The sequence below is a fragment of the Etheostoma cragini genome, chromosome 8, assembly GCF_013103735.1.
Source record: "Etheostoma cragini isolate CJK2018 chromosome 8, CSU_Ecrag_1.0, whole genome shotgun sequence".
Taxonomy (NCBI): domain Eukaryota; kingdom Metazoa; phylum Chordata; class Actinopteri; order Perciformes; family Percidae; genus Etheostoma; species Etheostoma cragini.
The window spans coordinates 22,185,657-22,209,563 of NC_048414.1; the positions used below are offsets into that span (position 1 = coordinate 22,185,657).

General features: G+C 40.3%; 1 protein-coding gene across 1 annotated transcript in view; it reads left to right on the top strand.

The window, feature by feature from the left end:
• The window catches only part of necab2 (N-terminal EF-hand calcium binding protein 2), a 140,552-nt gene that overhangs the window by 87,756 nt on the left and 28,889 nt on the right, over positions 1–23,907 (top strand). Inside the window, exons 8-9 of the mRNA XM_034879189.1 lie at positions 3,843–3,922; positions 15,741–15,797. Coding sequence (XP_034735080.1) covers positions 3,843–3,922; positions 15,741–15,797 — 137 coding nt within the window. The remainder of the gene's footprint in view (positions 1–3,842; positions 3,923–15,740; positions 15,798–23,907) is intronic.

A 23,907-nucleotide genomic window follows, 5' to 3' on the forward strand; every position in this document is an offset into this window, starting at 1 on the left:
GGGGGGGGGGGGTGGAGAGAGGTTTCTCCTAATTGACTGACTGTTAAAGCTTTTAATGAAGAGAGGGCTGCCAACTCTCCAATTAGCTGCGAGGAGGCTTTCAGGGAATGGAAAGAGGACGACGGGGAGAGTGGAGGAGAAGGAGGGAGAAAAAGACAGAGGGAGAATAAGAGGAAGCAATCAAGAGAGGAGAGAGAAATCAAGAGGTGAAGAGAAAGGGCGTGTTTGAGAGGGCAACAACACGTTTTGTCAGTGTGCTTTACTTTGATTTTACAGTTTATTGGTCCTACCAACACACACCAATAAGCATCAACATAGAAAGTGAAGGAAAAAAGCGAATTCCCAGTTCTGCACTGCCAGTTTCACTATGGGAGTTGAACTAAAGAGGCAATCTGAAGCATTTTAACATCAATAGTAGGGCTGAACTAATGCCTTGAGTAACACAAATTAGTCAATTAATAAAAATCCTCAATCTATATCCTCAATACTCAATGAATCAATGTAACTAATGTTGTACCCAAGGTGTGATTTGTAAAAAAAGTGGGAGATGTGTCTTGATTAGGCACAACAATACAAAACAAGCAGAAATTAAGTCACCCTTTCAGTTCCATGGGTATTGTCCCGGAGAGCGGATTTCACTTTTTACTGAAAACAAAAGACTAGACATAACCACCATCGCTGCATGACGCTCACGTTTTCTGGCTAAACTCAACTACCATGACCCCTGAAAGGACTCGCATCTGGCGGTGCCTGTAGCCGACTCACAGTCCCCTCTTTTATCGTTCTATCACAATATAGAGTGTTCATATGACAGCGCTTTACTTAAAAGAATACTCATACAAACAAAGTTATTTATGCAAAAAGTGGACCGTTTAGCAGTTTTGCCATCATTTTGTATTTAATTATGAGGTTCAAATACTACATTTTGCAGTAATTTGTGCTGGATTAGCCTGTCTGCTGGTATCTTAAGGAGCATGATGTTTGATACACCAACATATTTTTACTACCATGTTGTCAAATTGCTTTCCAAAATCATGTACCACATTTTTTCTCCAAACGCACGCACACCTCAGACATTGATTTACTGAGTGCATGAAGTTAGTTGTGTGGATTGTTGATAGATTGATGTGTTATGCAAAAGAAGAGCGAGCAACTCCTTGGACACGTATCTCAACAGCATCTGGACAACGTCCTAACTATGTTTGAACAGTTTTTGAATTGTTGATTTTTTGCTTCATTTTCTAGCAAATTAGTGCCACCAACGGTTGTCTAGCAGTTTACCATGAAACCAAGGTCATGCGTTTGAATGGCATCACCCACATGCATGTATGAGCATCAATACAAACAATGGGCCCACCAGTGAAAATATTGCTCCATTTACTTTACTAGTGGTAAAAAACTCTATAGGGTACCTTTAATTGTGAGTATTAATACACTTCATTATATTAAAGACAAGAAGCTCAAAACTGCAAATTCTGACATACTTAAACTCTTTATCAAAGTGAAACCAAAAAAACATATTCATGCAGGGGAATATGATGTGAGGTGAGACATTGTTGCAATATTTTTACCAGGGAAGCATCCAGTTAATGGGAATGTGGTTTTAATTTTGAGATTTTGAGATTTGAGAACAAACCTTACATACCAGTCTTAGTTTGTGATTGATTGTTTTTACATTTTACATCTACATGATAATTAGTGTGTTTTGTTGTGTTCTTTAAATGTTCCAAGATGCACCAATTTTTATGACATTAAAAATTTTAAATGCAGAGCTTAATTCTGTTATTGATAAATGACTCTTAACACACATACACGGTGATGTGAGGTCCTTATGTTTTGCCATCATTAACAATGAAATATTATATTGTAATAAGCATCATTCTAAAAAATAGACTTGCCCAACATTTTCTGTCAAAGTCAAATAATGTTGTAATAAGTAATTATAATGTAATAAGACCAAAGCTAATGAGAAACAGCCCAGCTTGGTGTCTAGAAATCCCACTGGAATAAGAGCTCAACAGGAGCTGGCTTCCCATCCATCCCTTTTCTTTTTTACTGTCTTTGAACAGGCCAAGTTCCTTCTGATAAACAGATATAATTGCCTGTTTATTAGCAACTCTGGAACTCCTACTTTACATGAAATATTCATGAAGAAACAATGGAAATGAAAAGAGAGATACATGAGAAGAGCAACAATTCTGTAGTGTTATATAATTCTTCATGTAGGGTACAGTACCTGCTCAGTGCAGCTGTGTTTTTAACTGCAACCATATGACCAATCAGAATATATAAGAGCAATATAACACCATCTGTCGCACCACCACAGAGGCTGTTACCTTATTAAGCACAACATACTGTATGGATGAGTTGTTTATTCTTGGTTTAAAATGAATAAAAATATTGCGTGAGGAAATAACATCCTGCAGTCTGGCTTGGGAAATATAATTTGAATATGTGTTAGATAAGATAAGAAAAAGTATTGTCTGTCACCAGTGACAGAAGTTTGTCTTTGACAGGGCAGGCTGAAATGACATATGGATTGAAACAGCATAGTATCGTAATATTGTCCGTGGCAATACTATATTGATTCACAGATGCCAAGTATCTATCTTATTATTATATTTGTACTGGTCAGTTTGTCTGCTTGATCCCATTTTCCAGCAATTAAATGGAAGTGAGATGAACAAGCAGAGAAATCTATCTTTTTAGATGAAAAATGTTGACAAAGTTTTCCTTTGGGGACATCATTTGAAATTGAAGTTTGAAAATAGTTAATCAATTGCAATATATCATAGAAGCAATATGTTTAAAATTGCAATAATAACATATCATGACATCAGTATCTTGAGGCCTCTGGTGATCCCTACCCCTAATAAATACAACATTTATGTTCTTGTATGCCTTACATATAAGAACATAAAGATACATATAGAAAAAGTGTACCGTGCAAAGTGCAAAAACATGGAAGGAGAAGCCTGAATGGAGCTGTTGAATGTGTTGATGGCTGTGAGAATGAAGGATTTGTTGTGTTTTTTGAGGGACTCTGTAGCGTCGACCTGATGGCAGTACCTGAAAAGATTGGTGAAGGGGGTTTTGGTGATTGAAGCTGGTGGTTTCCCTGAGTACTGAATGGGTGTGGAGTTTGTTGGCTTGATTTATTATTCATGCAAGTTTTTTATTTTCTGTTGGATTGGGAGGGCACTGTCCCAGGCAGGGATATTGAAAGTGAGTATGGATTCAATGAGTGACCGGTAAACAACAGTTAAAATATCCTTGCTGACACTAAAAGCTCTCTTACCTAAACTAAAAAGTTTCCTTAACAGGTGTAAATATTTGAACAAATGTAAAACAACTGCATCAGTTCTAGTCCTAGTCTATTTACTTAACGTTCCACTTCCAGGATTGCTCCAGTGCCACAGTCTTTTCCGTTTCCGTAAGCTTTCTTTGGGTTGGAATTCTAAACTCCAGTGGATTTCTGAGGACTTCGCTTATCTGCTCCTCAGATCACTGCAGGGTAAATCCAGACAGCTAGCTAGACTGCAGTCCAATCTGTCTAATCTGAGATTTTTCTCGCACTATGACGATTTTGCAGCGGCTCTGTGCGGAGTTTAGCACCGCCTATGACAATTGTAATTGGTTTGAAGAAATGCCAACAAACCAGAGTAAGTTTTCCTCCAATGCCTGAATGCTGTGTGGAATAGCCAGACCCTCCTTCAGCGCACTTTGGATGGGGGTCTGGCAAAGCGAGACTAATTTAGTCTTAACCCAGTAGTAGCAATGCAAGTTAATGTATATTGGTACTCATTTATTCAGTATATTTTGTGTATGTTTATGTGTTGCAGGTGCAGTGGAGGTGAGGAAAGAAGGTCTGGACGCTCAGATCAACCGCCTGGCGGAACTCGTTGGACGACTGGAGAATAAGGTAAGGAATAAAGATACGCACACACATGGGTTTTGGTCATTTATGAAGATATTGCATTTTTTGCACATTCAATAATTTTCTTGTCAACAAATATCCCATGTAAAGACCTAAACCAACAAGATTTGATTCAGAGAATTGTCCTTGTATCCAAAGAATGATATATCTTATTCCTTATTTGTATTCGGTCATTTATTGCCGTGTTCAGATCATGTTTAAAGTTAAGAAGTTTATATTACTTTTTTAAATTTTAGTTTAGTTTTGACTTTTCAATTTCATTTCATTTTAGTTTAGTTTTAATTAGTTATCAGAGGGTGTTTTGCTAGTTTTAGTTTAGTTTCAGTTTGTTTGTCTTAGTGCCAGGTTTATTGTCTCAGAATGTGGCTACAAATACATATACATTACATTGTTAGTTTTTTTTAAAGTATTTTTCACTGATTATTTTCATTTTCAGTTTCAGTTTACTATAATAACACTGGTACATATAAATTGTACGGTGAAATACTATTGGCGAGCTTTTATTGGTTGTTATCTTTTACTTTTATTGCTGACTCATGCTGTATGATCTGGAATAGCTAAAGGTGTTCCCGAATTTTTTAACAGCTTGGTGACATTCTTCTCACACTTTGTCCATCACTCAGAAGAGAAGATTTAGCAACAGTGAATTATTTGTATACAAAGCCAAAAATAGTATATATCATTCCTCTTTGCCAAAGAGCTCCATTGTTGTCCAAAACAACAATTAATAACACACTGTAGCACTGGGACACATGTTCTTTCATTACCATGAACACACTCACACACTGTGGTTAGGGCTGCTCGAAATCATCATATCACAATCACAATTATTTTGGTCAGTATTGAAATCACAATTATATAACAAGATTACTTGTTCTCTTTTGGAAAGATGCTGCATTTAATCAACTTAGGAAACAGTGAAACAAACCAACACTGAGAACACCTTGAACTACGAAATTTCCATTCATACTTTTTATCTGTTTAACTTGTTCTTTTGATGGCGGTAGGGAGTAGGAAAGGATGGAGGTAGGGAGTAGGAGAGGATGGAGGTAGGACATAGGAGAGGATGAAGGTAGGGTGTTGGAGAGGATAGAGGTAGGCCAGATGCCTCCCTCCTTCTTTACATCGATCTATCTTTACATCTATCTGCCTCCCCCCCTCCCCCTCCCCCTCTCCATTCCATTGCATTGCCTGCGTCCTGTCCGGTAGTCAACATGCTAAGGCTAATGGATCCCCTGCAGACTTAGCTGTCTTTAGGAGAGCGGGGCACTACAGCAAAAAAAGTTAAGATAAATAAACACAAAGTACCGCCAGGGGGGAAGGGAGGCATGGGGAATCATAGAAAGGAAATAAAAACATGAGCACAAGAATAAAAAGAAAGACTAGAGGGACTGAATGTTTGATTGTTTTTGTATAGTAAAACAGCGTACACACTGGTCCCATATGCATGTCTCTGTTTATTCTGACATTGTACGGACCTCAGGCCTTCTTCAAATCAACAATCAAACACAGAAACACGCACTGACTGTTGACTTGAAGAAGGCCTGAGGGCCGAAACCTCATCAGAATAAATAGAGACATGCAAATGTCTGTGCAACACTTTTTTGCACACACATTCCAGTCTACTTCCAGTTATCAGCGCCTCACTACAACCCATGGTGTGTGTTACTTTTGTAGGATATCTTTTGTTTGTGTGAACAGACTATCCAACAGTAGTTAATATCAACAACGTTTCTTTTATGGAATTGTTCCGCAAATTCCGCTGGATGTCCGTCACCTTCCTCTTTCTTTGTGTCTTAACTCCGGCGGATTTCTGAGGACTATGGTTAACTGCTACTCAGATCTCTGCAGGGTGAATCTAGACAGCTAGCTAGACTATCTGTCCAATCTGAGTTTTCTCAACTAAAACAACCTTTGAACGTACTCATTCCACCAAAACAGGTTTCTTCTTGAGGCTATTTTGCAGAGGCACCATCATTGAGTCCGACTTTTAGCGCTGCTCAAGATGATTTTGATTGGTTCAAAGAAATGCCAATACACCTGAGCATGTTTTCCTCCCATGCTGGAAGGCTGTGTGGACAGACCGTCCTTTGCAGCGCTGTGGAGGAAGGTCTGGCAACATGACACTAATGGGACAGCAATGCCTGTTTAGAACCAACCTTAAATCCCTTTGACTTAGAAACTAATGTAATAACAAATTTTCGTGGTTCAAGCTGAATTGTTGGGAAGAAGACTGATTTTGAATGATTGAAACACTTTCCACTAAAGAATTTTTTTTAAATCACCTGTGATCCTGAAGCCCTCCATTGCTGTACACAGATTCTGACTGTGGCACAAAGGCACTTCATCTCACAGATGATTAAACACGTAAGTTTAGTCAGATTTTTGTCTGTTAAGACAGCATTGAAGACAGGATTTTGTTAGGAATGCTTTATTTATGTTTGGGGTTTTTAATGCAGAAAAGTACGCAGTGACTAATCAAAGCTTGAAAGTGGACGGGCAAAACAAATTAATGTACACATCTATGTCTATCGTGCTTCTCCAGCTGGCCACTTTTTGGGGGATTTGGTCAATGTATACAGTGGGGCTCAAAAGTTTGGGCACCCCAGGTAAAAAAATGTATTAATGTGAATAAAGAAGCCAAGAAAAGATAGAAAAAATTTACAAAAGGCATCAAATGACGGATTATACATTTGTGTAATATGTCACAAAAAGTTAGATTTTATTTCCATCATTTACACCTTCAAAATGACAACAACAAAAAAATGGTGTCTGCAAAAGTTAATACCTTGTACTGCCCCCTTTGGCAAGAGTCACAGCTTGTAAACACTACTTATAGCCAGCCAAGAGTCATTCAATTCTTATTTGAGGTATCTTCGCCCATTCTTCCTTCCAAAAGTTTTCCAGTTCTTTGAGATTTCAGGGCTGTCGGTCGAGCACTGTTCTTTTAAGGTCTATCCATAGATTTTCAATTCTGTTGAGGTCAGGAGATTGTGAAGGCCATGGCAAAACCTTCAGTTTACACCTCTTTCCACTGTGGATTTTAAGGTGTGTTTAGGATCATTATTCATTTGTAGAAGCCATCCTGTCTTTAACTTCAGCTTTTTCACAGATGGCATCAAGTTAGCGTACAAAATTTGCTTAAATTTTTATCGAATCGACTTTTCCTTCTACTCGTGAAATCTTCCCTGTGCCACTGGCTGCAATACAACCCCAAAGCATGATTGATCCACCCCCCCATGCTTAACAGTTGGACAGAGGTTTATTTCATTAAGTTCTGTGCCCTTTCTTCTCCAAACATACCGTTGCTCATTGGGGCCAAAAAGTTCTACTTTAACCTCATTGGCCCGCAGAACTTGTTTCCACAATGCATCAGGCTTGTCTATATGTTCATTTGCAAACTTCAAACGCGGATTTTTGTGGTGAGTATGTAGAAGAGGTACAAGTACAAGTGTCTCTTTATAGTGGAATGGTGTACCACAACTCCAGTGTCTGCCAGGTCTTTTTGGATGGATGGTGCAGTCAAACAAGGGTTAGGACTTGCTTTACTCACAATCCTGCGAGCTGTTCGGTCTGATATTTTTCTTAGTCTTCCAGATATTGCTTTAACTTCCACTGTTCCTAATGACTGCCATTTATTAATAACATTTCGAACAGATGGTACTGGCATCTGAAAACTCTTTGCTATCTTCTTTTAGCCTTCTCCTGCTTTGTGAGCGTCAACTATTTTCAGTTTCAAAGACAACTGCTTAGAAGAACCCATGGCGCTGATTGTTGGGGCAAGGTCAGATAAGTCTGGGCATTTAAAACTTGAAGATTGACATCACCTGGTCTTTCCAGACGTTGATTGAGAACAATCCACGACACTGTCCCTAAGAGATAGGGTGAGAAGCTCAGTCATCTGTGGGGAGCTCGGAGTAGAGCTGCTGCTCCTTTGCGTTGAAAGGACCCAGTTGAGGTGGTTCAGGCATCTGGTAAGGATGCCTCCTGGGCGCCTCCCTAGGGACGTGTTCCTGGCACGTCCAGCTGGGAGGAGGCCTCGGGGAAGACCCAGGCGGAGAGATTATTTCTCTTGCCTGGGAACACCTGGGGATCCCTCAATCAGAGCTGGTTTATGTGGCTCGGGAAAGGGAAGTTTTGGGTCCCCTGCTGGAGCTGCTGCCCCCGTTACCCAATACTGGATAAGCAGATGGAGATGGATGGATAGTATCAGTGCAGAGATTACAAGCTCAACAATAACACGCAAATCCCTAAAACCCCATCGTCAACGTAGGCCTGTCTGCAGCTATTTAGGAGCTTGAAAGACACAGGAATTAAATGAGTTGCTAATGACTTCAATAACATTTTTTTATATAATGCACTTTTATTTCTCTTTTCAAAAATGTTAAACCCATCCAAGAAAGAAAAACAGTGCCACAGCATTTCTTATTTGAAATATATTATCATTACACACTTTCATTTTGAGGTCTTGCAAGGTTGCTACATTTTCCATATGATTTTCCACATTGGTGAAAGATTTTCCTTTTGAAAGAGGAGAAATTTTCCTCCAAAATTACCCTTCTGGCAACAACAGAGGAGAGCAGAAAGACACTGCACATAGAAGAGAAAATAGGTCAGCCAACTATGTAGCAAAGTGTGTTTTCAGAATGAATAGACATTTTCTGCTGGATTACATTTTCAGAAGGCCAGACAGTATGCTCCAGTAATCATATCAAAGCAAAATGTGGCTTTATGGAGGAGTATTGAATGTCTCTCCATTTGGAATGGTAGTAGCTTCTTGGATCTCAGTATGAAAGCTGTGCATGAGTCTGCAAGAGGAAATGATACAATCACACTGTGTCAGAGTGAATTATGAATATTGTTTCCTGAATGAATAATAAGCCAGCTACATATTGGGATATGTGGTGCCTGGCGGGATGAAAACAGTGCCCTGTGTTGGCACCACCGCTCTGTGATAACACACTGGAAATCCTGTTACCTGCAAACCATTCCTTAAAACCTCAAAGTGGCAAATCCATGGTGCCTCTGTTGCTTGGTGTCACTTTCAGTTTCCCCTTGCTGTCTTCCTCCACGCTCCACTGGGAGTTTGTTTGTTCTTTTGGTTTTACAAAATATTCATTATTTATCTCTCACTTTGTGACACATACAAGAAAATGTGTTTCTCACCTGAAAAAAAAGATGATGGCTTACTGAGGCTTCATACTGACAAGCAAAGTGATGGGGCTTTGTTGTCTTTTTTCAGCATAATAATGTAATCCTGTCTTTCTTTGTCTTACTTGTTTTTGTAGAGTTCTCTCCTCTTATCGGCAAAGAGCGGTGAACAAAACATTCCAATAGCAGCTTCTTTTCCAGCCGACATTTGCCGACACTTTCACAGGTTACAGTGACAAACGTCGCCGGCAACAATAGGTCCAATCTGCTGTTGCTTATCAATTTAGCAAGTAGCTGGATGGCAGGTCAAAATTAACCTTGGCTGTTGTTGGTTTGTGTCTGAAGTCTAACAAAGATTGTTTATAAGGTAAAAGTATTGAGGTAAATATAGTGCAAAATGTGCAAGCTTGTAGATTTGATGTAAGCACTTGTAGCCTCATTCCTGAGCGAGCAATTGTATATTGTGAGCACAGAGAAATACATTTTGCAAGCACATACATTACATTTTGACAAGAAATTCTGTCCAAGTTTCCGTGAGCTCTGCCTCCTCAGACCTTCTCCGGCTGTTCCTGGATCTTCTTGGTTCTACACTCCCTGCATAGCACCAAACGGCAGACAACGTTAGAGACTAGCTGGTGAACATGGTGGAGAATTATCAGCTCGAGAGCCTGATATTCTTCTTAAGATTTGGTAGAAACAAAGTGATCATAAAATGAGTGTTGGAGGTGTAGATAAGCACATTTTTTTGCAACAAGTCGTTACCACACCAAACCATATGACAATATAGGTCTTTTATTCCTACGCTTCCACTACCAATCGGAGCACTTTATAACTTAGTGTCCCTAAAGTGGCAGGGAATATCCACGGGATAACTAAACCACAGAACGGTTGCGGTTTTAAATACTTTAATGTTGTATCAGAGTTGCAGTGGTTAGGTTAAGGCACAAAAATACTTGGTTATGTTCATGCAACAAAACAACTAAAGTTAAGTCTAGACAAACATCCTGGTAGGCGCTTTGGTAACTCACCTGCTAGAGCGCGAGCACCCATATGTAGCGGTTTACTCCTCCACGCAGCAGCTGTGGGTTTGACTCCGACTTGTGGCTCTTTGCTGCATTTCATTCCCTCTCTCTCTGACCCATTTCATGTCTTCAGCTGTCCTATAAAAATAAAGGTAAAAAATGGCCAAAGAAAACAAGGAAAAAAAAGTTCCTGGTTTGAGAACAAATCATGGTCATTTGTTATGTTACTTCACTTCCATATATGCTTGTGAAAAAAAGTGATAAAACTTTACAGAACTTTTCCGTTTGTTCTGCAAAGTTTGTTCTTCTTGCAAAGTTTGACTGTCTCCTGGGTGAAAGTCTAGTGATGGCTGTGTCACATTAATCTCAAATCATTCATCCAACTCTCAGTTATACAGTGTGTGTGTGTGTGTGTGTGTGTGTGTGTGTGTGTGTGTGTGTGTGTGTGTGTGTGTGTCCTTCCCACTCTGCCAGGCCCCATTGCTTTGACTTTCCCTGCTATACTTTTAGAGCAGCAACAGTAATACTCATCCGTCACCATGGTGACAGAAACCTGCAGCGCTTGCTGTGATTTATTAGAACAGGTTTATTTAACTCTGACTCACAGGCATTGAGAGTGGAGGGAAAAACTAGAAATCAATGCCATCCTCCTCACACGCAGACACATAAAAACTATACCACTCAGCTCGCTGCCTTTACTCATGTCTTGTCTGAGGAATTAACTATTGAATGTGTCCCCTTAACCTGAAGTCTTGATTGTGAAGAATTGAGCATTCACTAAAACCCATGGCCCCCAAAGCATGGGGATCTAATGAGAGAAACAGTCAATACGCGCTGCTCATCTCTACTTTTACAGCAAGAAGGGACACTCAGCAACTCAGCACGGGTCGGATCCAGAGCTCCATGTGCTTGAGTCTGAGCCGTAGACGGGAAACTTCACGGCACGGTAACTAAAAACTACATCAGTAGCATTGCCCTTCTAAATTTTGTGTTGATGGCATCAATCTATTAGATTTGGCTTTAATTTCTCAGAAAATTACACCTTTCAGAGATTTCCTCACTTAAAGACGGTTGTCCAGTTACACATCTACCGTGATTTCTAGCACAATGAAATAACCTCACGAAATCTAGGCGGCCGCAGTTTTGAGAGGCAGGCGGCGCAATTGCTGCCTAATGGGTGATTGGTTCAGAATCGACTCAACACGATGACGTTTTACATGCACGTTCTATTGTTTTTGAATTGGAAGGATTTTAATTTGTCTGATTTAAAGGCTTGTTCTGAACAGAACACATTTTGTGTGGCTGATGGTGACATTTAACAGTGAGAGAGACTAAATCCGTTCTGATTACGGATCATCTATAGTTTGTTGTTAAGTAGCATCAGCTATAGATCGCTTGTAGAGAATTTAGACAGCTACTCTGTCATAGTAAAAACACCTGGAGAGTGTCTACAAGCTGATATGTGGATCTCATAACATTTTAATGAATCGGAATTGGACCCAAAAGGATGTGAGTGTTTGTGGGACTTGCTGTTCAGCCTGAAGGCATCTGGAAATGGCTAGAAACTGTTCGACTTGACCGCGGCTTTTAGTCACTGCACCCGGCATCGTCTACTTTACAGGCTTGGATGTATCATAAGATAATACCATGGATGTTTAAATAGAACACATGGTGAATTACAACCATTAGCTATATCCATTTCAATTACAGGACCTCGAGAGAACCGATATGATTGGTCCTAACAGCTCTTGTTCGAGCATAGGTGCTCCACAATGAATCAAGTGCAGACCAAAGTTCCCGGCCCTTAAATATTGTGGGCGGGGCTAGGTTCGGCTGGCATCCAGGCTAACGTATTGTGTGAGCGGATGAGGCAGTTGAAGGTAGAGTTGTTTGATTTTCAAACTCAAGTCAAGAGGAAGGGTGGGCTGATCCAGGCAGGGTGAAGCCGGGCTTGAGAGCAAGACCATTCAGGCGTGAGCCAAGGAAATCTCCGTCCCAAAAATCCAAAAAACTCACAAGTTGAAGCTTGCACAAACTAGAGACGCATTTGAGAGTTTTTGGCCAACAAGTACTCTGCCATGTGATGGCAGTGAATAATCTCCGGGACTTTCAACAGGAGCCTGATGAGGAGATTGCAACCATGTGCGCAGTTTTGCCATGTGATCCGCACAAAAGCTTTGCCTAAAACCACACACACACACACTCACACAAACACAAACACAAACACACACACACATACTCACACATATGGGAAAGGGAAAACAACAAAAGGGAATAAAAACAAGCAAAACCCTGGGTGCCACAGCACTGGCTGTAACAGGGATCGCTACTGGAATTTTTTTGATGGCCAAGCTTTATTGTTGTTGTTTACTTACCAGATTAATAATAAATTGTATTATAATTATAACAAAAATAAATGAAAACTAAAATTAGGATTAGTATTGAGTAGAAACAGAATACTACTGTCATTAAACATTGATTAACTTGAGAACTGCATGTTATTCCCTTGTTAAATGAGAGAAACAGTTGATTGATGTCATGCAAATAGGAAACACATTCAGGGGTTCTGTCAATCACATGCTCATATGGTAGGAAATACAGTAAAAGAGCAATATAGATAAACACAGAAAAGAAGAAAAATGCTTTCAGAAGGGAGAGGAAGAGGAGTACCAGTCTCTGTCTCCTTTTTCATAAACTGTACATTCTATAAAGCAACTCTGAAATCAAAATCCATATTGCGATATAGATTGCAGCCTTTTGCGATAACGATATACAGTATATCACGATATATACATTTTAATAGAAACATTTCAGACCAGGTTACATAGACCCTAAGAAAAGCCAAACTGCTTAATGTATTTTTTTAAACAAGAAAGAAACATAGTATGAAGTTTGAGAACATGTATTGCGCAAAACTGTAGTTGTCTATGTTATTATGTATAAGTACACTAGTTACAGAGACTTTAACAAAGAAAAACCGTAAAGTATTGGGTTTCTTTCCTTTAGTTCAAACCATTATAAAAGGCACTACACTTACTCAGTTTAAGTCCTTGGTTCTTAAATGCCACCCAAGATGCAGAGAACAGGAAACACCGGTGTCTTTTTAGTTAAAGAACAGACACTGTACTGAAAATACAACTTTAAGATACTTTAAATAAAAGCATATTTCAAACAAAGTTTCTTACCTGCAGCCTAATGTAACGCATTGGGTTTTACACATTTTGTCAATAAAGGAACGGATTCTATGAATTAGAGAAATACTCCCAGGCATGGCTATTTTAAATAAAGAAAATAATTCCAAGTGCACGGCACAGATACTTGTAGAATGAAGAAGATACCTCCAGTATAAGGGACACATACGTCAACAAAAGAAAATATTTCAAGTATAAAAGTTTCTTTACAGTAGTAAAAACTGCTAAACAGTGACAGGAACTCTTGTAGACCCCCCCCCCCACACACACACACACACACACACACACACACACACACACACACACACACAATGACTGTGGTCATAGGTGTTGTGCAATAATAGAAAAACTAATGATAAAACAGGGCTATCAATAGTGACTAAGGGGAGGGTGGCTCTGCAAAAGTCACTTGAGTCCTTGATGATATTACATCCCCTTATTTTGCACACAGGCTTATGTAAATTAATTTATAATTCCTACACCATGGTGTTTAATTAGATTTGGCATTTCGGTGTTCTTGTTTAGGTCTTTCATGCTGATATAAATCATTCTGTTTCATTTCGGGCCTCTCCTATTGGCATGCATCCACCTCCTCTATGAAACATCCTCCCTTATTCCCTGCTGAATATTATTTTTATCTTAAAAAAGACACCACATCCTGCTTTAATGCTTTCTGGCCCCAGCTTGTCCACTAAGGCAACGTTCACATTACAGGGGCTTAATGCTCAATTCCACCTCCCCCAGATCTGATCTTTCTGCCGAGACTGTTCACATTCGTTTGAAGTGACCCATTATTTTAGACATTTGGGGGCTATAGCAACTAAAATTCAACCAGTGTAAGGGGGTCCTAATAGCGGACTCCCCGCTGGATCAGCAGACTTTCTGTTGCTGCCGTTACAGGTTAGATCCAGTGCAGTCGCTGCACAGCAGCGAGCTGTGACCCCCGGCGCTGTGTTTTGTGCTGGCAGAATTTTAAATTGCTACAGCCGCTAACCAGTGGTTCCCAAACTAGGGGGCGCGCCCTGTTGGGGGCTGACAATGGAGCGACAGGGCTGAAAAGGATGCATGGTTCTGCTACACTGCTAGCAAAGCATGGACAAGCTTGTAAAAGGAAAACCAGGTGAACATAAAGCAGACCATAAATCCCCACCAAATGCCAAAACCAAGACAAAGAAAAGAAAATGTTTTGTGATGACCACAATTCGATCTACAAATGATTTGAGTGCCAATCTCCCAGTCTAAACTTTGCAATGTATTCTTGACTATCCCTTTGCAGAGAAACAGCTGATTGTGGCGCACCTGTCTAGCTGTCTTTGCAATCCACTAGGCTAACTGAAGGTCCTTTCCATCTCTAACCGTCCACTTTCCTCCCAGAGAAGAAGTCTTCTAGCAGCGGGGAGTAAGGGCGGGTGACTAGCGCCTGCTGTTTGGCTCATTTTCTGTAACCAGTATAGCGATAAATAACAGTGAAATTAACAAGCTAGCCAACTAGACAGCTGCTAATTATGTGCAGTTCAAGAACTGAATGCTTTATCCACACACTATTGTCACAGCGTAGGAAATTGCCAGATACGGGCAACTTTGTTGGACTCAATTCCTGTAATGATTGTAGCATGGAATTAGCAAGCTAGTTAGCTAATTTAGATAAAATGAGCCGTACAAAGTTGCTAATATCATAGTAATCCATGTCAATAATCATAGTATCATAATACAGCATCCAATCACATCAACGCGTCGAGGCAACATTTACTAGCCAATCACAGCTCATTAGGGCGGGGCTAGCTCTGTAAAAACACATATAAATTCTGATATGGCCCTTCTCAAGGCCAAGTCTGGCTTTCAGATTTACTCCGATTCTCTACTGGGCACGTCTGTGCTGCGTTCCGGCTGCGTTCCAGTTTTGTTCCATCCTCTGTCATGCGTCATACCACACCGGGAAAGTCTCAGACGTGGAGAAACTTGCTGCCCATCTCCCAGATTATAATGTCTGTACTTCTGTACGTTACAGTACAATTGTATGTTTATTAAGACAGTATCTACTCCAGGCACTCCTGCTCCATGCCTTCTCTTTTCTGGGTTGTCCTTAAAAAAAAGATCTGTGATGTCGTATTATGTTTTTCCACCTTAAAGATGGACTTTCAAGGATCGCAGTCATAGCTCACAGCGCATCCAGGACACAAGGAAAATAGGGGTTAGGACCACATATAAAAGTGGCCCAGATCTGATCGGAAATTGGATTTCTTTGTCCACACTACAAAAAATTAGTTATGTCACATGCAGAAATTAATTAAGGCCTCATATTCTTTTAATGTGAACGTATAGCCTAATACCTCGTGTTGTGAGTGACAAATGTCTGCTTGAAGCTGGCTGTAGTAGTTGCTGTTGTTAGTCTTGTTGATTGACATGTTGCTTCTGTTGTTGTTGTGCTTCTCCTTGCAGACTGTCTGGTTGGATCTGCACCAGAGGCTAACAGACACAGATGGCACTACCAGCGCAGTAAGTAGACACTAAATGAATCACCAATGTACATTACACTGCAACACACACAGCCCCAGGTGCAGCATCACTTACTGCTGCATTACAAAGGCCAATAACCACTGCAGCAATACCTCTGGCGGTGTGTTACAAGACAGAAACGTGACTTTGTGATGTAATTAACAATGGACAGCACTTCTGCACAGCCAGCTCCATACAAAGATAATCAAGGTCCCAGTGCCTGTCCCATGGGCACCTATCTTTTGAATGATTTACAAGGGAATGCTGCTTGTTTCGTTGTCTGGAAATGAATGTTTTAAAGACATTGAGTATTCTCTGGGAGAATGAATAGAGTCACGTGCTGTCTTACAATATCCAACACCCCAAGAGAAAATAAAATAACAGCTGACAGCTAGAAACACACTGCATACTGCATATTTAGTGATATATTCTATGATATGATATTCTATGATTGATAGTAAAGCCCTTTGTGGCTCTTTATGCTGTCATACAATTGAATCATAAATCTGAATTTCTTTTCACTTACAGAAGCTATACTATTTGACACCATTTTCAGACATGATTTCACCCAAGACTGCTATCACCTACAGCACGTGCATGCCTGCAGTGAAGTGGAGATAAGAGTGTGAGAGTGCAATAAATACAGCCAAAAGCTATCTTATAAGTCTGAATTCCTGCAAAAAGCCATTGGCAGGTTTTACACAAACCCTCTGTAAAGCAAAGTACATACATGGGATTAGAAAAAAGTACCTACACTAAAGAACACAGGTGTTGATAATTTAGTTTATGGAACAGAATATCAAAATTGTCTACAGCCATGCTTTATGAAGCTACTTCAAACTTCAAAGCTAAATGCCAATGTCGGCATGCTAACATGCTCCCAGTGACAATGCTAAGATGTTGATGTTTATTAGATATAATGCTTGTCATGTTGTCATGCTAACATTGATTGTTAGCAATAGTTTTAAAAGTATTTGGTTATGAACATTCATGTCCATATTAGATACATTTTTGCCTAAAAATGTCGTTGGATAAAAGGTAATTACAATTCCTCCTGAGGGGAACCAAATCAAATAATTCTCAAGATATTTCACTAAAAAAACAAAATGTCAAACCACATGGTGACACTGGTGGAATTCAGGGAATTACCAGACAGTAGTCATAGCCAGACCTATCTTCACACTATATGTCTTTGAGCGCTGTGCCAGTGTTGAAGAAAGGTCTGGCTGAACCCATCCTTACTCCACATAAACCCTATTCACAAGGGATTAGTATTACCTGGTGACCTCAAATCATTTGTAATAATTACGGAGGTTGTCTTAATCCCGTGGGAATCGGCCATCTCTGTAATTTGTTAAATAAAAGTGACCTCCAGAGATTTCTGTGATTTGGCCGGGTCTTATATTACTTTGTCAAAGTGTTTGTGTCCTGTGCGCCTTTTTATACCTTTTGCAAAAACGGATATGGGATTGTGTGGGGTCGCTGACGTAACCTTTCATGGCCAACCTAGTCAACCGAGTCAACATGTTTCCTGCGGCTTTGCCCAAGGGCTGACGATGATACTTTGAGTGCCGCCTCGGCGGGTTTGGGGGATGCGCCTCTGGTAGCCTTTACCGGGCCTGGCCCAAAAAGATCGACCAAACTGCGGTGCGGCGGTTAAAGCAAGCTTCGCTTATCCCTTGCGAATGCCCCACTTGAAACTCAGATGGGGGGGGTTTAATTTCTAAATCATTCAAGGTCCACATGTTATACTAATCCTGTGTGAATAGTACTTACGGGAAAAACGGAATAGTCTAACTCCTAGACTGGAGTCTTTAAATACATCAGATGAAAGTTATTTGCTGTCAAAGTGGCGTCAAAATGAATGGCAGTCAATGGGATGCTAACAGCGGGTGATTGTTAGCAACAAATAGTAGGTACACTTTGTGGACGCACGCTTACCCCCTTGGTTCCATACATGGTGATTTTTTTGCGTCAGTTTCTGATGCTGAGAGCCACTGACAAGTTTCAGTATTTGACAAGTCTGGAAAAAGAACAGGTTGAGCATTTGTACTTTGGGATGCAAACACTGGTGTTAAAATGGCTTGATCCCTGCAAAAGAACATAACACATAAAACGTTGAAAAACGTGCTGGACATTGCATGTATGTTGCTAACTCAGAGGTCGTTGTTGTATCATGTAGCAACAGGGATTTTGAAAACGCTAACACAGAGAGAGAAGAAGGGGAAGAGAATTCCAACTGAAATAGGCAGCCAATGGCAAGCTTACTGTAAACACACAGTCAATCTAGACTTTGTTCTCTGGAGACCATCATTGCCTGTCCTTTTAACTTTTCATAGAAATTGTACAGTAGTTGTTGAGATATTTTAGTCTGCATTTAGTGACTAACATTTCTATCCCATGAGCCATGCTGCTAGTGTGGCTAAAACATCACTTGATCAGTGAAATACATCTGGCCACAGATCTGTACCACAAGGAGTTATAAAACAGATTTCTACCTGAGACCGGCACAGTAATTGCACTTTTACCCACAACAGTCGGGCCACTTATGACAACCCATTAGCTGCCGGCAAGCGGTGACAGCCCTGAATAAATTGTCCAGTTGTCATGGGTACAGACACAGAAAGGTTATTATAAGAGAGCTCACATGCACTGAGAGTGAGAAGGAAGAAGGGGCAGGCATACTATAAAGGTAGGCAAAAGGTCATGAGGGTTTAGCGGGTGTTGGAGTAATTTTAAGTCAGTTGGTACAGAGCTCTGCGTGAGCACGGGCTTTTATGACTGTCAACATAGCCAGCATTTAAAGTTAGCTGCTCAGGCAGTATTGTTGGAAAGTGTGTTCCCAACCTGGCAATCTCTGTGAACTTTTGTGTCTGGTGAGGAGGGAGACAACTATCTCCAGTATTTACTTTTTATTTTTTTTATTTTGCTTATTGTACGGTAAGTGATCAACATGAAAACACATATGGCTCAATATGACAAAGCTGTAAACTAGACTTAACCGAACAGAAAAAATAGCAGACAAAAGATCAAAAGAGGGGGGCTCAATGTTTAGCTTAGGCTGTCTTATGTAATTCTCGTGTCTCTGTGTTTGTGTGTGTATGTGTGTGTGTGTGTGTGTGTGTGTTAGCGCACTTGCACATGCTTGCCTTCTTGCATGTGAACCTGCCCGTGGCTTGTTTTTGTTTAGGTTAAGGGCATTAGAAAGAAGACAGAGAGACAGAGAGAGAGAGAGAGAGAGAGAGAGAGAGAGAGAATAAAAAAATCCTGATGCTTTTTCATGGGGGGAGGTATCGGTTGATCCCTACTTCTCTCTCTCCCCTCATCCCCTTTCTGCCTCTAAACTATCAACAATCCAATAAGAAATACCCAACAAAAGGAAGCAGAAAAATAACAGGATACCAAAATATAACTAACATAAAGCTTGCTGTAAGCTAGCATAGTATTTAAATACTAGGGCCACATGGTGGGAAGTTTGGGGTCCCCCGCTGCAGCTGTTCCCCTCTCGGATAATTGGACGAAGGTGAATGGAGGGACTCCACGTGAGAAAAAAAATCAGGTTGTCAGTTATTAATTCAATTACAAGTTCTTTCAAAAACGAGAAAGAGATTAAATCAAATTAAAAGAGAAGACTGCATATAAAAAGCAACCACATAAATGTCTTATTGAAAGAGTGGACTCGCCAGCATGCATTAGCAGCCCAGTGAACGTCAAAGATAACTGCTCGCTCTCTGCTCAGTGTTCGGCATTATAGGAGTTTATTTATAGTTGGTTGTTATTATCTTCTTCTACTTCTTTTCCTTGCAAATAAGTTGACCTTTTGTTACTATATCAGCACAAATCAGCTTACTTTTCCAAGGCAGACAATATATACAACCGACCTAGCAAATCAAATCCAACGAAACCCACAAGCAGCCGTATGTCTCATATTTCATTTGGTTATTTGCATTTATTGAAGGCACACTTCACCGATTACTCACAAACTGTGTCTCCAGGCTCTTGTGTCTGTTTGATAAATCCATCTGTAGCACATGTGTTTCTGAGAAAAAGTGGAAAGGGAGAATAAATCTGGTCTTAACAACCAAAAACAAAAAAAACATTGACATTTTCCTTTGCGTCTTCTACATCCACCTTTCATCTCCTCCCCTAGCCATTCATCTCAGACTCGTATCACATAACCGTTGGAATTATCACCCCTGAGCATTCACTAACCCTCCCTTTCTCCTGCTTCTGTTTAAAAGGTAACACAGATTACTTTTAACAAGGTCATGTTCCTCTTCACTTCTACATAATTTCAGCCCTCCTCCCACGACTCAATCCATTCCCCCTGACCTTCCGTTCTCCACCAGAGGAAAGATTCAAACGTGATTACCTGTCATCTCTGCCCCCCTTCAGTTCTCTGTCACAGCAATCATACCTCCTCATCTCTGACGCCTCGGCAAATCTTATCACCACATATGGGATCATAATAAGATCATAGACCTGTTTAAGAGATACAGAGATACCTTGAAACTCCAGCTGTGGAGCTGAATTTGCATATGCATTTTACTTGTAGTGGAAACTTATGAGCAGTTGGCGACTGGCTGAAAATGACTTTTGTAATCTGAAGTAGTAAATTCAATCACACACATCCTTTTGATCATCTGGAGGCCTTCCAGAGAAGGGGAAAGAAGCATTATTGCATAATAATAATAATGTATACTTTATAAATCCTGCAAGGGGAAATTCCAATGTTTTCACTCTGTTATTACACAAACCTGAATTACAAACACATGCTTAGTATCTATACATGCACTAATGGAGAGAGGTAAGAGTGGGGGGGTTGCCCATTGAAAGGCGCCCTGAGGAGTTGGGGGTTCGGTAACATGCCCAAGAGCACCTTCTCAGTGCCCAGGAGGTGAACTGGCACCTCTCCAGCTACCAGTCCACCACCAGACTTTGGTCCGTATGGGGACTTGAACCGGCAACCCTCCGGTTCCCAACCCCCTACTGACTGAGCTACTGCCACCCCAAAAGAATTTGAGAGAACAGCGGAAAGAATACAAAAAAAGAAAATTTAAAAAGGTGTGTGGTATAGAAGAGCAAATTACAGAGTAAAAGAATGAGATAATAGTAATGAGAAAAGGGAATGTATTAAAAAGAAAAGACCAAAGGGACACAATTTCTGTTTAAAAAAGGATGTTTTTAATAGAACCTGAGGTGTTTTATTTAAATTTCAACAGCATAAATTTGTTTGTTTCGTCTATTTAGTTATCATTGCATACAGCATATTTGCTCACATACAGTATGCTTATTTATATGAAATACAGACTACTATTTAACTAGAAGGCACTGAGCACAAACCTATGCTAACGCTCAACTACTTTTCCTCCATCCTCCAAATTATCATTTGTCTCCTTGGTTTGATCTTCCGAGAAAATATCACATGAATAGCATGATGTTTAACAGGTGAACTGGTTATTGCAGCCCAGTAGCACATATATTCTACCAAGACTAAGAGTCTACTGCCACGGCATACGTTTTGTGAGGCCGTACTTTGGTCGAGCAGTGTTTTGGCTAAATGCTGATAACAAAGCAACCCACAAATGTCAACAGGTGGCGCTAAAGGAAAGTTTAGAGGAAACATTCTGTCGACCATCACAGGCCAATTTTGTGCAAATCCACATACTACATGTTGAGATGTTAACTCCAGCCATCCAACCCTCCATCCATCCATCTTCTTCAGTTTATCTGGGATCAGGTCGCGGGGGCAGCAGCTCCAGTAGGGGACCCCAAACTTCCCTTTCCTAAGCCACATTAACCAGCTCCGACTTGGGGATACCGAGGTGTTCCCAGGCCAGGTTGGAGATATAATCCTTCCACCTAGTCTTGGGTCTTCCCCAAGGCCTCCTCCCAGCTGGAAATGCCTGGAACACCTCTAGGCCCAGAAGGCACCCTTACCAGATGCCCAAACCACCTCAACTGGCTCACTCTATAAATCAAAATTTTGAAATGCTGACAGTGCTAAAAGAAAACTCAAGATCACTTAAACCATTAGGATTCATCCTATCAAGCCTTAACATGGCGATCTAACCAATAATTGTTCCAAAGTTGTGAACCACCTAAGCGGTTCCTTATAGTGGCTTATACCTGCGTCTTTTTATTTCCAGCAGGAGGCGATTCCAATTGCTCCAAAAAAGAAGGGAAATTACCATACTTCTCACTTGATTTACCTCAATAAACATTTTCATGTTAAGTTTATGGCCTCAACTGCTAGTTTTAAGTCTTCTTTAATACATCATGATTTTCATTTAGTTAATTATAGTCCAATTTGTTTTAAAATAGACATTGTTCTAAACCCCCAATTTCCCCTGTAAATTGCACCTACTGTATGTATAAACCATAGATGTCCTCCTTCCCAGCGCTGCCCTCTTTTTGATCACTTCTCGCTCCAAAATACCAAGATGGCAACGGCCAAAATGCTAACTTGAGGCGTCAAAGTGGCAGCCCACAAACCAATGTGTGATGTCAGTGATGCTACGTCCATTCTTTTTAAAGTGTATGAGAACAACCAACTGACATTGCTTTGGCTGAAAATGTGTGGGTCTATAGCACAGATGCTAATCCTTGGAGCAATCATTAAGTAATGTAAGATATCTTGCCATCAACCAAACAGACAAAGATGATCCTCTAACTACTTTCTAAAATCATTCATTTAAAAATAAGTCAGCTGAGACAAACAAACGAGCTGAGAGGTGAAGATATGCAAAAAATTAAAGCAAACAAAATGGGATCAGGAAAGAACAAATGTCAGTGAAGTGAGCAAATTTGTACTAAGTGATTAATCAGTAAAATCTTCTGCATATGGCTTCAACATGTGCTCAGTCAGGAGGTTTGAAGGAGAAAGGGAAGTTCATAGAGCAACATTCAGGACGCTGTGAAGACCTTTATGAAAAATAAATCAAGAGGTCATAAATATGGATATTACCGTATGAGCAGGTCATGCAGCAGCTCTCGCTCGGATGGACCTGCTCTTTGAATTATCCGTAATTCTTCAACGGCAGCAGTGCTGACTCAGACCAGATGGGGACAGAGTGTGAAATAGGTCCCACCTTACAGTTAATACATGTCAACTGCACATAATGGTGCCTTGTTACTTAAACTGTAAATTTCGTTCAGCAGAGGGATAATTCTGTAACGTAAAATTAGAATATAGGAATGATTATTTTGCACTGTAATTTTTGTTGTTGGAAAAAAGGCAACGAATTGTGTTATCTTCCAAAAGATGTATATACATATCTGACTTTTTGATGTTGTTTACATTAAACTCATGATAAACTAATAATAATTAAACAATATGAAGCAACAGATAGCAGTTAAATAGCTTAGCTTAGCACAAAAACTTGAAATTTGAGAAATGGCTTGGCACTGTAAATAGAATATTTAAAAAAACCTAACAGCATGTATCCAATTGACAAATACTAAAGTAAAAATAATGACAATGCGCCGTTGTACGGGGAGTGATGTGCCGGACTTTCTCTCTGCTGGGGGCAGTGGAGTACTGTAGTCTTCTATAGTCTTGAGCGTAATCCACCATAAAACAAATAATTGTTAATCAACTTAGTAATTAATTCAGTAGTAAGTTTTAGGGGTGCTGGTAAACAGTTTGTTACTTTTTGGCAGAGCCAGGCTAGCTGTTTCCCAGTTTCCAGCATACTTGCCAACATCCTGTTTTGATTGGCTGGATTTCCCAGGTATCTACCATATGCTCCTCAGATCTCAGCAGGGTAAATCCAGATAGCTAGCTGGACTATCTGTCCAATCAGAGTTTTCTGTTGCCCCACTAAAACCTCTTTTAAACGTACATATGTTCCACCAAAACAAGTTCCTTCCTGATGCTATTTTGCAGCGGCACCATTGCTCCATACCCATGAAAATTCTGATTGGTTTAAAGAAATGCCAATAATCCAGAGAAACATTTTTCTCCCATCCCGAGATGCTGTGTGGACTCACCAGACACTCCTCCATAGCGCTGTGTAAATCTAACTACACCTGCAAATATAATCAGAGTTGGACTGAACAATTTCCATTTATGTCTGAAAGTCGCTAGGGATGGGGGGGGGGGGGGGGG